Below are 15,229 nucleotides of genomic sequence, written 5' to 3'. Positions count from 1 at the left end.
TATTCAGGAGAATGTCATCATCAGGAGAAAAGTAAAACTGGCATTCTATGGATCGCAGCTCGGAATATTACATCCCTTAATTGGGCAGATAGGCTAGAAAATTTGAAAAGGAAAATGTGTAGATTGAAGTTAGATACAGTGGGAATTAGTGAAATTCAGTGGAAGGATGAACAAGACTTCTGGTTAGGCGAATAGAGGGTTATTAATACAAAATCAAGTAGGGGTATTGCAGGAATACATTTAATAATGAATAGGAAAATAGGAATGCGGGTAAGCTACTATGAACAGCATAGTAAACACATTATTGTAGCCAAGATAGACACAAAGCCCATGCCAACAACAGCAGTACAAGTTTACATGCCAAATAGGTCCACAGATAATGAGGAGATTGAAGAAAAGTATCATGAAATAAAAGAAATTATTCAGATAGTTAAAGGAGACAAAAATTTTATTATGATGGGGGACTGGAATTTGATAGTAGGAAAAGGAAGATAAGAAAAAATAGTAGCTGAAGATGGACTGGGGGAAAGGAATGAAAGAGGAATCCGTCTAGTAGAATTTTGCACAGAACATAATTTAATCAATCATCGCTTACGCTTGGTTTAAGAATCATAAAAGAAGGTTGTATATGTGGAAGAGACCAGGAGACAATGGAAGGTTTCAGACTGATTATATAATGGTCAGACAGAGATTTAGGAACCTGATTTTAAATTTTAAGATATTTCCAAGGGCAGATGTAGGGCTTTGGCCACAATTTATTGGTTATGAACTGTAGATTAAAATGGAAGAAATCAGAAAACAGTGGGAAATTAAGGCAATTCGACCTGAATAAGTTGAAAGAACCAGAGTTGTTGAGAACTACAGAGGGAGCATATACAACGGCTGACTAGAATAGGGTAAAGGGATACAGAAGAAGACAAATGGGTAGCTTTGAGAGATGAAACAGTGAAGGTGGCAGAGGATCAAATAGGTAAAAAGACAAGGCCTAGTAGGAATCCTTGGATAACACAAGACATACTGAATTTAAATGATGAAAGGCGAAAATTTAAAAATGCAGTAAATGAAGGAGGCAAAAGGGAATACAATATTTTTAAAAAAGAGGTAGACAGGAAGTGTAAAATTGCTAAGCAAAAATAGCTAAAGGAAAAATGTAAGGATTTAGAAGCAAGTTTCACTGGAATAAAGACAGATACCACTTACATGAAAATTAAAGAGGCCTTTGGGAAAAAGAGAAGCAGCTGTATGAATATCAAGAGCTCAGATAGTAAACCCGTTCCCAGCAAAGAAGGTAAAGCTGAAATGTGGAAGGAGTATATAGAGGGTCTATACAAGGGAAATGAACTTGAAAGCAATATTATAGAGAGGTAAGTGAACATAGATGGAGATGAGATGGGAGATAAGGTATTGTGAGAAGAATTTGAAAAAGCTCTGAAAGATCCAAGTCGAAACAAGACCCCAGGAGTAGACGATATTCCGTCAAAACTACTGATAGCCTTGGGAGAGCTAGCCCTGACAATCTGGTGTGCAAAATGAATGAGATAGTTGAAATACCTTCAGACTTCAAGAATAATGTAGGAATAACAATTCCAAAGGAAGCAGTTGCTGACAGATGTGAAAATTACCAAACAATCATTTTGATCAGTCAGGGTTGCAACATACTAACAAGAATTATTTATAGAAGAATGGAAAAACTAATACAAGCAGACCTCACGGAAGATCAGTTCGGATTCCAGAGAAATCTAGGAACACACAAGGTAATACTGGCTCCACAACTTATTTTAGAAAATAGGTTAAGGAAAGGTAAACCTAATTTTACAGCATTTGTGGACTTTGAGAAATCCTTCAACAATATTGACTGGAACACACTCTTTGAAATTTTGAAGGTAGAAGGGGTAAAATACAGGGAGCAGAAGGCAATTTACAGCTTGTAAAGAAACCAGATGGCAGCTGTAAAAGCTGAGGGGCACAAAAGGGAAGCAGCAGTTGAGAAGGGAGTGACGCAGGGTTGTAGACTATCCCTGGTGTTATTCATTATGTACAGTGAACAAGCAGTAAAGGAAACCAAAGAAAAATTTGGAATAGGAATTAAAGTTCAGGGAGTAGAAATAAAAACTCTGAGGTTTGCCGATGACACTGTAATTCTGTCAGAGATGGAACAACAAAAGCAAAACACGGATAATGGAATGTAGCCAAATTAAATCAGGTGATGCTAAGGGAATTCAATTAAGAAATGAGACACTAAAAGTAGTAGATGAGTTTTGCTATTTGGGCAGCAAAATAACTGATGATGGCAGAAGTAGAGAGGATATAAAATGTAGACTGGCAATGGCAACAAAAGCATTTCCGATGAAGAGACAATTGTTAACATCGAATATAGATTTCAGTGTTAGGAAGTCTTTTCTGAAGATATTTGTCTGGAGTGTAGCCATGCATGGAAGTGAAACATGGGTGATAAACAGAGTAGACAAAAAGAGAATAGAAGCTGCTGAAATGTGATGCTATAGAAGGAAGCTGAAGATTAGATGGGTCGATCATGTAACTAATGAGGAAGTACTAAATAGAATTGGAGAGACAAGGAATTTGTGGTAAATCTTGACCAGAACAAGATTGATAGGACAAATCTGAGACATCAAGGAATCATGAATTTAGTACTGGAGGGAAGTGTGGGTGGTAAAAATCATAGAGGAAGACCAATAGATGAATACAGTAAGCAGATTCAGAAATATGAAGGTTGTAGTAGTTATTCGGAGATGATGAGGTTCGCACAAGACAGTAGTATGGAGAGTTGCATCAAACCAGTCTTTGGACTGAAGACCATAACAACAGTGGTACACCGAGGCGGCAGTAGGATGTCAGCAGGTTGTATAAACATGCAGAGATAGTGTCCGGAATTCCAGAGAAGTGATGAATGTAACAGGGATTGCACAGCAGCAGTATCTTGTGGAGGCAGTAGAAGTGATTCTGGGATGCCTGTGCCACAAAGAAGTGTTTTTGCACTACAAGGTTTGTCAAGAGTAGGTACTGGCAGAATCTGAAAAAGTGAAGGTCACTATGAAAGAAAGGGGTGGGGGGGGGGGGGGGGGGCAGCAATCCAGAGAGAGGAATTTTCATGGTTAGGCCATAGGGGGATATTCGGTGGTTTAGGCAGCATTTAAGGAACAGTATATGGGACTGGGTTTAAGCCAGGAAAGGAGATACTCTTCTGAACTGGTGCAGAAAGATTGAGCACAGCTCCACTGTGGCAGGGAAGATGCTGGGAAAATAGGAAATGATGTAGGGAATGGAGGTGTTAGGTGTTTGTGAGGAGAGCTGGATAACAGAAAGAGACATGCAAAAATATCTAAAAACATACAAAATGAGGACAAATACACAAAAACACAGACAAATAGATAAAAATATGATCAAATATATAAGAATATGCACAAGTATGCAAAAATGCGCACAAATACGCACATGTATTTCAAAATAAGTACAAATATGCATGATCAAATACATAAAAAATGTATGAAAACATGAGAAAATGGTGTGAAATTGATGAGGTATAGGAATATTCATGTGTTGGTATATGGGAAGACAGAGGGGGAATTGGATAGGTTGAGGGCTGGGTTGGGTTGAATTGGGGTGAAGGAGACCAAACGGCGAGGTAATTTGTCTCAGCTGATTAGGGAAGAATGGGGAACAAAGTTGGCCATGCCCTTTTAAAGAAACAATCCCGGCATTTGCCTGGGTGATTTAGGGACATCACGGAAAACCTAAATCAGGATGGCCGGACGTGGGATGTTAGGTCGAGGTTCACAAATTTGTATGCTACAGGTAGGTGTGGAAAATAACAAACAAAAATATACAAGGATGAGGGAGAAAATAGGATAAATAAGAACAGTTTAATTATCGGCAGGAAGAATTTGGGGCATGAGAAGTTGTACTAACAATTCACAAAGTCACATAGTTGTGTGCTGTGTGCGGACAAGACTATCGGTACACTGTGGCTTGGATGTTAGAGCATGTGCAGTTTGGAAGATGATGATCAAAAAAGAAGAGCAAGTACAGATAATGAGTAGAATAATGCATTAGAGGGAAAATAACAAAGGAAAACATCACAGGGTTGTGGGATGGAAGAAAGGCCATCAGGGAAAATCAAACAATGGAAACTCCAGGTTGGAATAGCAATGATTATGAAAAGGATGGATTGCTATTTACCATACAAATGACACACTTGAGTTGCAGATAGGCACAACGAAAAGACTGATACACACTAAGCTTCTGGCCAAAGCAGTTTCCAGAAAAGAAAGGAAAACATGCATGCATTCACATGAGCAGGCACACCTCATATACACATGACCGCTAGCTCCAGCCACACTGCAACTGTTGTGTTGAACTAATGCAGAAATTGGGGCTGGGGCATGGAATTGGGGTAGCAAGGTACAGGTGGGGGGAGACGAGGACTTTTTTTACAGCATGCAAGGACTACTGTAGATGGTGGAAGGACAAGGCTGCCAGGGACAGTGGCAGGAGGAGGAGCAGGTAAGTGAGGGACAATGAGTGGAAAAGAAAAAGAGCAAAGAGGGGATAAGATTGGTTGGTGCAATGGCACAGGGTAAACACAATGGGGGTGAGGGGAATGAACTGGGAGGAGGTTACAACCGATTGTATTGAGATAAGGAATCAGTGGCTGAAAATGCATATTTATTGTGTTACGAACATACGGACACATGGGCACTAACTGTTGGTAGAGGGGAGGGCGTAGTGGCGGTAGGTTATTGTAGGTTGAAGCCAGGATAATTTTGGGAAGGGAGATTGTGTAGCAAGGATAACTCCCATCTGCACAGTTCAGAAAAGCTGGTGGTGGTGGGGAGGGTTCAGATGACCTGGGTTGTGAAGCAGCTATTAAAATAAAGTGTATTACACTCAGCTGCATGTTGTGCCCCAATATGGTCTAAATAGCTCTTGGCCACTGTTTTGTGGTGGCCATTCATCCTGGTGGACAGCTAGTTGGTAGTCATAACAATATCAAAAGCTGCGCAATGATTGCAGCAGAGTTGGTATATGACATGGTTGCTTCCACAGGTAACCTGGCCTCTGATGGGACAGGATAAGCCTGCGACAGGACTGGAAGTGCTGAGCGGGTTGATTTGGGCATGTCTTGCACTTGGGTCATCCACAGTAATATGACTCCTGTGGCAAGGAGATGGGATTGGGGGTGGCATAGGAGTGAACCAGGATCTTGTGAAGGATGGGTGAGTGACAGAACAGTGTTTTAGGAGGTCAGGAAGGATCTTGGGTAGGATGACCCTCATTTCAGGGCATGATGATGGATATCAAAGCTCTGACGATGGATATGGTTCAGTTGTTCCAGTCTGGGGTGCTGGGTGATAAAGAGGGCTCTCTGTTGTATGTGGTTAGTGGGAGGATTGGGTGTGTGTTGGGATATAGCATGGTAAATCTGTTTGTGGACTAGTTCTGGGGGATAACACCTGTCCGTGAAGGCCTCAGTGTGACACTCAGCATACTGGACAAGGAAGTTATTGTCACTGCAGATACTCTGTCCCTGGGTAGCTGGGCTGTATGGGAGGGATTTTTTGGTGTGGAAGAGATGACATCGAAATGCAGGTACTGATTGGTGGGTTTAATGTAGACAGAGGTATAGATGGAGCCATTAAAGAGGAGATATCATTGTCCAGGAAGGTGGCACACTGAGCTGAGGAGCACCAGGTGAAGCAGACGGAAAAGAAGGTGTTCAGGTTTTGAAGGAGTGAGCATAAGGTGTCTTGGCCCTGAGCCCAAATCATGAAGGTATCATCAATGAACCTTAAACAGACCAGGGGTCTGGGGTTTTGAGAGGTTAGGAAGGTTTTCTCTAGATGGCCCATAAATAAGCTGGCAAATGAGGATGCCATGTCAATGCCCATAGCTGTGCTGCAGATTCGTTTGTATTCCTTCCCTTTAAAGAGAAATAGCTGTGTGTTAGAATAAAGTTAGTAGGATGTATGGGGAATGAGGTATACATAGCTACATACCAGTGGGTTTGAAGTCTGAAGGATATTGGAGAGGTGTGTTCAATAGCGGCAAGACCATGGGCATTAGAGATGTTGGTGTATAGGGAAGTGGTGTCACCAGTGACAAGTAAGATCCAGGATTTAAAGGTGCTGTGATGATGGAGAGTGAAGGAACTGGTTGGTATATGGATGTTGATCACCTCCTCTCTGATGACTCCATCCACACCTCTGCCCACATTAAACCTGCCTACCACCAAAACTACCTGCATTTTGAAAGCTGCTATACCCTCCACATTAAAAAATCACTTCCTTTCAACATGGCCACCCAGGAATGGCATATCTGCAGTGGCAAGGACTCCTATGCAGACTATTCTGAACATCTCAAAAAGACCTTCACTGACAGGCACAATCCCCAAACCTTGTTCACAAACAGCTTTTCCATGCTATATCCCCATACACTCCCAGTCCTCCTGTGACCCCCAAGAACCAGCTACATAGGAATGCTCCTTTTGTCATCCAATATTGCCCCAGACTGGAACAGCTGCACCACATCCTCCGTCAGGGCTTTGGTTGTCTATCATCATGCTCTAAAGTGAGGGACATCCTACCCCAAATCCGTTCCACCCAACTGCCACACCATCCTAGTCCATCGCTATGCCACTCCCAAATCCAGCCCCTTGGCACAGGGATCATATCCCTGTGGAAGATCCAGATGCAAGATGGCGCAATCAATTCACCTAGCACTTGCAGTCCTGTCACAGGATTATCCTACCCCATCATAGGCTGGGCTGCCTGTGAAAGCAGCCATGTCATATACCAGCTCTGCTGCAATCATTGCACAGCTTTTTCTGTTGATATGGCTACCAACCAGTTGTCCACCAGGATGAAAGGCCACTGCCAAACTGCAGCCTAGAGAAAAGTGGACCACCCTGTGGCGGAAAAGGTAGCTGAACAAAGCATACCTGATTTTAATGGCTGTTTCACAACACGGGTCACCTGGATCCTCCCCACAACCACCAGCTTTTCTGAACTGTGCAGATGGGAGTTATCCCTACAACACAATCACCATTCCCAAAATTATTCTGACCTCAACCTACTATAATCTACTGCCTCAAACCCCCCCCCCCCCCCCCCCCGTCCAATAATCTTCTCCCAATTCCCAATTCATGTCCCCTCATCCTCATTCTGTTTGCTCTCTGCCAATGCACCCAACAGTGTTGTCCCCTCACTGCTCTTCTCCTTTTCTGCTCCCTTGAAGCCCTGACACTACCCCTGATAGCCTTCCTGCTGCCTTTTAAAGTAGTCTCGGCACGTTCCATTAGACAGCACTCTTCTCTCCTCCCACCTGTACTCTGCTATCCGTCCCACTTCCCTGCCCCACTCCAAATTTTGTTCAATGCAACAGTTGAGTCCGACTAGAGTGGCCAGATATAGCAGTCGTGTGTGTGAGGTGTGCCTGCTTCTGTGAATGTCTGTGTGTGTTTTTCTTTATTTTCTGAAGAAGGCTTTGGCCGAAAGCTTGGTGTGGAACAGTCTTTTCACTGTGCCTGTCTGCAACTCAATGTGTCAACTTCATGGTGGGTAGAAATCTATTCTTTTCATAACTGCTGATAGTCAAATCCGGAATTTCCATTGTTTTATTTATGTGTTAATGTCATCTAAAATATGGTGTTACATACATCTTTGAGCAAACACAACCCCACATTCATTTAAACTTTCAGCTGTGAGGTGATCAAGATGAGTGCTACTGAGGGCAAGACTATGAGAACCACTTTAGTTCTGCTGAAGTGCAACACAAAGGTTGATATGTTTAACACATATCTGCAACTCATGTTGAACCCAGGCTCACAACTGTTTTTTTTATTTTAAATGCACTGTTTGGGATACACCAATACATGCAAGTCCCATTTGACATTTTAAGTGCCCCTGGAATTTTTCAATGAGGTCCTGAACAATTGCTATGAGACTTTCCACCGTGTTGCAACTATCTTAATGATATAATTGTAATAAGCACCAATAAATGTGAACATCAGCATAATTTAAGTCAGTTTTTCATCATGTTGCAGGACACAGGATTGAAATGTATGCACAAGACATGTCATTTTTTCAGAAATCTGTTGAATATTTAGTGTTTGTCATTACCAAAATGGGGATATCACCGACATGACAACATGTTCAGATGATTTAGTGAATGCTCTATCCAAACAATCTATCAGTGTGACAATATTTTTGGGGAAAAGTAAATCATTACAGCATGTTCATTAAAAATGTAACCATTTCACATCTCCTTAACCTTTTCTACCAAAAATGGCACCAAATTCATTTGGTCTTCAGCACGTGATCAGCCTTTTGTGTACTCAAGAAAGCTTTGCAATCTACAGGCTGGTTGGTCCCACACAACTGGGTGTATGGTACAGGGAGGCACCCTTTCACATCAGGGAAAGGATGGATATACACAACCAAAAACATCCCATCCACATATATCTCTAGAACATTGAATTCTGTCCAGTAAAACCATGCACAGGAAGCATTGGCCATAACATATGCACTGTTTCACAGTTACCTTTATATAGTCTCATTTTATCCTTCAACAGACCACAATCCTCCACCGACTCAGCTTGGTTGATAGTACACTTTACCCCACACAACACTCTTAATAACTTGAGTGGCGGCCCTGTTTCTGCTGACTTATGATAAACATATTCTTTATAAACCTACGAGCCAGCTAATGCTGTCTCATCTTCAGGCAGTGGCAGGTGTGCCATATCGAGACTCGAACTCGGACCTTTGTCTTTCGCGGGCAAGTGCTCTACCATCTGAGCTACCCAAGCACGACTCACGCCCCGTCCTCACAGCTTTACTTCTGCCAGTTTGTCTCTCCTACCTTCCAAACTTTACAGAAGCTCTCCTGCAAACCTTGCAGAAATAGCACTTCTGAAAGAAAGGATACTGCAGAGACATGGCTTAGCCACAGCCTGGGTGATGTTTCCAGAATGAGATTTTCACTCTGCAGCAGTGTGTGTGCTGATATGAAACTTCCTGGCAGATTAAAACTATTTGCTGGACCGACACTCAAACTTGGGACCTTTGCCTTTCATGGGCAAGTGCTCTACCATCTGAGCTATCCAAGCATGACTCACACCCCATCCTCACAGCTTTACTTCTGATAGTACCTCATCTCCTATCTCCTCAAGAAGGTGTCTGCTTTACCACAGACATGGAGGTGTGCCACATTCCAGAAGAATATATCCTCAACACATTTTTGGTCGTGGCTGAGTCTACCAAACATACCGAACACACAGGGTTATCATTGGACATAGAGAGCATAACTCAACCCACTTCCTGCTCATGCTGATTCTGCACTATGACGTGAAAGATGTACTTCTATTAAGTAGATGTTCCACCCGGCCTTCATGCAAAACATTTTCCCTAGCCAATGCTAGGCTTTGGGGAGTCACATTTATGATGACCTTGGCCAGACACCACATGTATCGTCAGACAACTGACTTTGCAATCAAGCCTAAAGCATGCTTTTGTATGAGCTATGCCACTTAACCTCAAAGACCGTTCTCTCCATGAGCACAGCCCTCCATCCCATGAGACCATATCAAATTAGATTTTGCCTGCTCTTATCTGAATAACATCTAGACAGTGGCTGTGAATGCCTACTCTAAATTCTCCTATGTTCACTAAATAGCATCCACTACAACAGGGGCAACAGTCAACACAATGGCTGCCGTATTTGCTGTAGAAGTCTTATACTACTTGCCACCACTTCAGATAATGCTCCTCATTTCACATCCATCATATTTGTTGATTTCTATAACTGACATGGCGCCCATCTGCTAATGGCATTATTCTATCTGCAGTCAAATGTTGAAGCACAGCAGATGGTATGGACACTCGAGGACAAAATAAAGACAGCTCTTCAGTCAGCAAAAAACATGCACACTCTCTGAGAACATACAGGGCCACCCGACTCTCACAGAAGAGCTCACTGGTACTCCCTCATGGGTGAACACAACAGACTCTGCTACATCTGTTGCAACACAGGATTACAACTACACTCCAGTGTGTCATTGGTACCAGGTGGGTAACATGGTGCATTGACTGTAATCCATCCACCATGTTGGCTACTTGAACGTTGTACTACAGTGTAAATCATGGATGTCATTTTTACTTTCATGCTACCTGTTTGCTGCTATTTTATTAGCTACATGACATACGCTCACATAAGTGTGTGGAACAGCAGGTAGATTTATACTACCACATATATTTGGTTTCAGACTGTTAGGATGTAAGGTGGCAGACTGAATGAATGTCAATTTCACACCTTACATGAGAGATTTTCTATGTCGTAACAAGTATGTGAATAAATCAGCTGACATACTTTGGCGATAATGAGCAGATTTGGCTATCAAAATGTACAGTGTGTAATCCAAAGGGATGACACTCAATTCGACGGTATTAACACACCGAACCCAAATCCTGCATGTCAATTGAGCAAAAGGTGAAAAAAAACCTGCCGGAATAAATGTTGTATTTTGGGGACAGATGCGAGTTGTACCATCACAGCCTGAGTACAACGGAACGCTTCTAAAAAGGGGTTGGTGACCCATAGCAAGAGGGACAATGAACACATCGGGCGATACATCAAGGAGAGTGGGCCAGCACTGCTTGCGATGGAGAAATTCTATAGAAAACTGCATTGGGGAATTTCCACATGCATACAAACAGACCAGCAATGCAGCTGATCATGTTAAATGCTCATGGTATGCTCGTAACTTTTAGGTATCAAGAGCAGGCACAAAATGTCCAATTGACTGAAATAAACTCGAAAGGAGAAAGAGGGGGGATGTTGTGAGGCAGTTTAAAGCTAGGCCCTTTGCAATTGGCAGAGGTAGTTTGCACAAGACGAAAGGAACGCTCCCATTGGTTTGAAAAAGCCGCGACGTGAAGCACAAAAAGACACAGGTGGGGGGACAGTTTGCTACGAAAGACATACGACTGAAAACTTTGGGGACTCTCCTCTGAACCAGCATCAAGTGTAGTACAGGGCGCATCTCGCTCTGTATGATGCCAAATGAAGAATTTTGTGTGAACACTGCGTTCACTATGGCTGATATTCAGCTAGAAATTAGCTGAAGAATCGTTGAGCTCCGATAGCGGAGAAATGAAACAGCCATGTAGTTAATTGTTCTAGCAAGAACTGAGAGGGCATAGAAGTATACATGCTGCACCATCTATGCATATGTACATCGCCATACTTTCCAGACTAGGGATGAGTGCATGTTTTCTCACCTAACGAGAAACATAGGACAGTTTCAGCTGTTAAAATCAGTAAAGATTTTGATTGGCTTTTTATAGGATTTTCAGAGGGTGAGAGCAGCCATGCAGCTGACAGCACATCACAGCTAAAAGGTAATTGCCATGGGCAGACGCGTTAACTTGTTGGTTCACCAGCTGGTGTCCACTGTGAACTACAGCCACCTTGAGTAATCTTTTGCTCATCTTGTCACAAAAACTAACCATCCTCCATAGACTTGATTGACATCGCAAATAGTACCAAATTTAGAACTGGAATCAGATGATTTGTTGTAATATTGGTCAACTTCATCGTGTAGTAGTTAAGAATAATCTTGTAGAGAACCTTCTATTTAAATTCGATATTGTTGTTTTCAGGGTTATTTCTACTAAACAGGATGTAATGCGTTAAATTGACAACTGTCCTGTAAGTGCCACATCACAATCTATGTAAATTCGTGTACTTCTTTGACAATAATTCTGAAATTAAACAAATGGTGTACAGCTAAACACCAATGTGCTCTGTCATAGAATAAGGGTCCACACCTCACCCCAGTCATTTATTCTACAAATGCTAATGCACTCGTAGGGTGTTTTTGCTGATGTCTAATGAATATAAAAAAAGAGTGGAGTGTCAGAAGGAACTATGTTCCACCATGTTACAACTTAATATTGTAGAGTGGATTTCAACATCTTACAATGCTTGAAAACGCATATGTGTTGAAATTGCAATCACACTAAATAATATTTTTAAAAGCCAAATGTGGAGTGACTTATCAATAATTTTAAGATGGGTCTCACGAGTAATTTGTAAGCAATCTATTTAGTTTACTGATTGTGTCTCCCCAATATTCCACGAATACACTGAAGTCTATCACCTGCTTTACCTATGACTGAACCTATGTGATCATTACACTTCATATCCCTACAAAGTGTTACACCCAGGTATTCGTGCGTGTTGACCAATTACAACACTGACTCACTGATAGTACAGTCATAGGATATAAGTTTCTTCATTTTGTGAAGAACACAGTTTTATATTTCTGAACATTTAAAGCAAGTAGTCAGTCTTTGCACCACTTTGAAATCTTATTAGGATCTGACAGAACACTTGTGCAATTTCTTTCAGATAGTACTTCATTATCGATAAATGAGTCATCTGCAAAAAGTCTGAGGTTACTATTAATTTTGTCTGCAAGGTCATTAATATAGAACATTAGCTGCAATAGACCCAACACTCTTCCCTGACACACATCAGATGTTACTTCTGCATTTGTTGATCACTCTTCATCCAAGTTAACTCTGTGTGTCCTCCCTATAAAACAATCCTCATCCCAGACACAAATATTGCTTGATACACATATGATCATACTTTTGACAGTAAGTGTAGATGTGCTACTGAGTTAAATACTTTTCAAAAACCGAGAAATAATCCATCTACCTAGCTGCCTTGATCCATGGCTTTCAGTATGCCATGTGAGGAAAGTGAAAAATGGGTTTCACATGAATGATGTTTCTGGATTCCATGTAGGTTGGCACAGAGGAAGTCATTCTGTTCACAATAACTCATTATGTGTGAGGTCATAAAATGTTCTAAAAATCTTCAATACATCGATATCACACATACTGGATGCGAATTTTGTGGATTACTTCTGCTACACTTCTTTTAGACAGATGTGGCCTATGCTTCCTTGCAACTTCTGGACATAGTTTTTTGTTTGAAGAATCTACAATGTATTATAGATAAAAGAGAGGGTATCTCAGCCACAAATTCAGTATAGAGTCCGATAGGGATTTCATTGGGCCCTGGAGCTTCGTTCTGTTTTAATGATTTCACCAGTGACTCTAATACTTATTCCACTTCTCTTTTCATTGGTACCAGGATTAAAGTTGGGCTTTTTCACGAGTTTTTCTTTGTAAACGAACATTTGAAAATGGAGTTAAACATTTCTGCTGTTGCTTTGCTACCCTCAATTTCAGTTCCTGCCTCACCCATGAGGGACTGGACACTAACTTTGGTGCCACTAACATCCTTTATGCACAAGCAGAATTTGAGTTTTGTAGCACCTGATAATTTTGTTAAAGGCATGCAACTGCAATTCAAATACTATGTCACATCAAGACAATTCACATGAATATTATACATGTTGTATAAAACTAACAACTTGCTGAAAACAGATGATATATTTCCTGAAAAATGTATTCAACTTATATTTCAAAATGGTCGATTTCCGTTTCATTTTCCATTACATGCAAAAAACTTTTAGTTCAAAAGGGGGTCCACTACTCAGGAGCACTCATCTTCATTAATTTGCCAGCAAACATGAAAAAATTTAGTTACAAATGAAGTTCAGTTTAAAAGGAGTCTGAAAGACTTACTCCTTCTACTCCATTGACAAATTTTTTAATAGAAACAAATGATGTATTATATATACTCATACAATTAGTATTGTTATTTCAGCTTAAAAAAATGATGTATTGTATATACTCATACTATTAGTATTGTTATTTCAGCTTTAAAAAAAAAAATTGACATGCTCCACATCCACGAGGATCTCCTCAGCACGGATCTATGGAACGAAAAACTAATCTAATCTAATCTCAAAAATGCATAAACAAATGTTGGTACAAGCATTAAGGACAGGCTCATCAGGAACATTTGGACAAATATCTGAAGGCACAAAGTTACTCTCGAAGATATACTTACTGAAATTCCACTTTGTTATTAAGTTTATTTTGACAATTTGTGGTTGCAGTATTACTTATTGGTTCTGTATTTTGTTCTGAAGATATGGTTATATTTTCATTAAGTCCTGGGTTATGCTCATCTGTGAAGTTTTCCTGTAAAAGATTTTTTTAAATTTAGTTGATTGAAGACATTTGGTATTGAACTATAATTTTCATTAGTACTTAAAGCATTTCAAAAATTTCTGATGATGTAGTGCTGATTTATGTAGCATTCTGCTGTCTAAAATCTTTCCAGCCAACATTTTATACCTTCTGTAACTTCGCATGCTTTTATGACCGCTGTCATTGAGGGTAAAATCTTCTGAGTTTTCAGGCTGCATCATATTTCTTCTATATGATTAAGTCGCATCATCTTAATTGTATGTACTTGGAAAATATAGTGCTGTAAGCCGCATGTTAATAAATACACAATAAACAATTCAACCCCTCTGCTGGGGTCTCCTTCAGGATCTTGTGATGCTCACAGTTACCTGAACACTGATAGTGTACAAGAAATATGACACTGCATAACAACCCAGAAGATTTTACCTTTATTTTATATCTTCCTTGAAATGTTAGTAATTTAAAAAAATTCCCCTACTGGAATATGGTTTTGGTCCCTCCTCCCTTGGTTAGTTCCTAGAGATTAAGCACTTGCTATCAAGCTCAAAATAATTTGTCTGATCATGACAGCAGATTAGTATGTCTAGTTAATTCCTAGAAAATAGGGCAATTTTGTGAAGAGTTGTGACTTTAAAATAGGTCTTTTTCAATTAATTTAATATATTTACTAATATTTCCTTTCAGACTGACTTCCATTTTTCTACTACTTAAGCAACCTTAATTGCTAATATCTGCATGTTTTAATGAAACTTTCCCCCTTACTGTACACCATAAAAAAGTAGGAAATAAAAAAAGTGTATTACTGAAGGAATAAAAATCTCTAGTGCAAGAAAAAGACAGCTACATAGGAAACTAAAACATAATGAAAGTCCTGATTTTGTTGCCTATGTAAAATATTACAAAAATATTTTTAAAACAGTTATAAAGGCAGCCAAAGAACTGGCAAATAACAGATTTATATTGGATAGTGAAAATAAATCAAAGACATTATGGTCAGTGATCAAAGCTGAAACGGGTGCCACAGGTAGAGGCCATGATATTTCCTAAATCAAGGCAGAGGATAAAACTATTGTAAATCCTGC

The 15,229-nt window shown here is 40.4% G+C and overlaps 1 protein-coding gene across 6 annotated transcripts in view; it reads right to left on the bottom strand.

The window, feature by feature from the left end:
* Positions 1-15,229, bottom strand: part of LOC126418876 (uncharacterized) — a 164,168-nt gene that overhangs the window by 78,487 nt on the left and 70,452 nt on the right. For all 6 annotated transcript variants that reach the window (XM_050085912.1, XM_050085904.1, XM_050085896.1 and 3 more), the window contains one exon: positions 14,005-14,138. In XM_050085912.1, the coding sequence (XP_049941869.1) occupies positions 14,005-14,138 (134 nt within the window). The remainder of the gene's footprint in view (positions 1-14,004; positions 14,139-15,229) is intronic.

Source organism: Schistocerca serialis, chromosome 1, assembly GCF_023864345.2.
Source record: "Schistocerca serialis cubense isolate TAMUIC-IGC-003099 chromosome 1, iqSchSeri2.2, whole genome shotgun sequence".
Taxonomy (NCBI): Eukaryota; Metazoa; Arthropoda; class Insecta; order Orthoptera; family Acrididae; genus Schistocerca; species Schistocerca serialis.
Note: the sequence above shows the minus strand (reverse complement) of the source record. Positions and strands in the feature narration are given on the sequence as shown.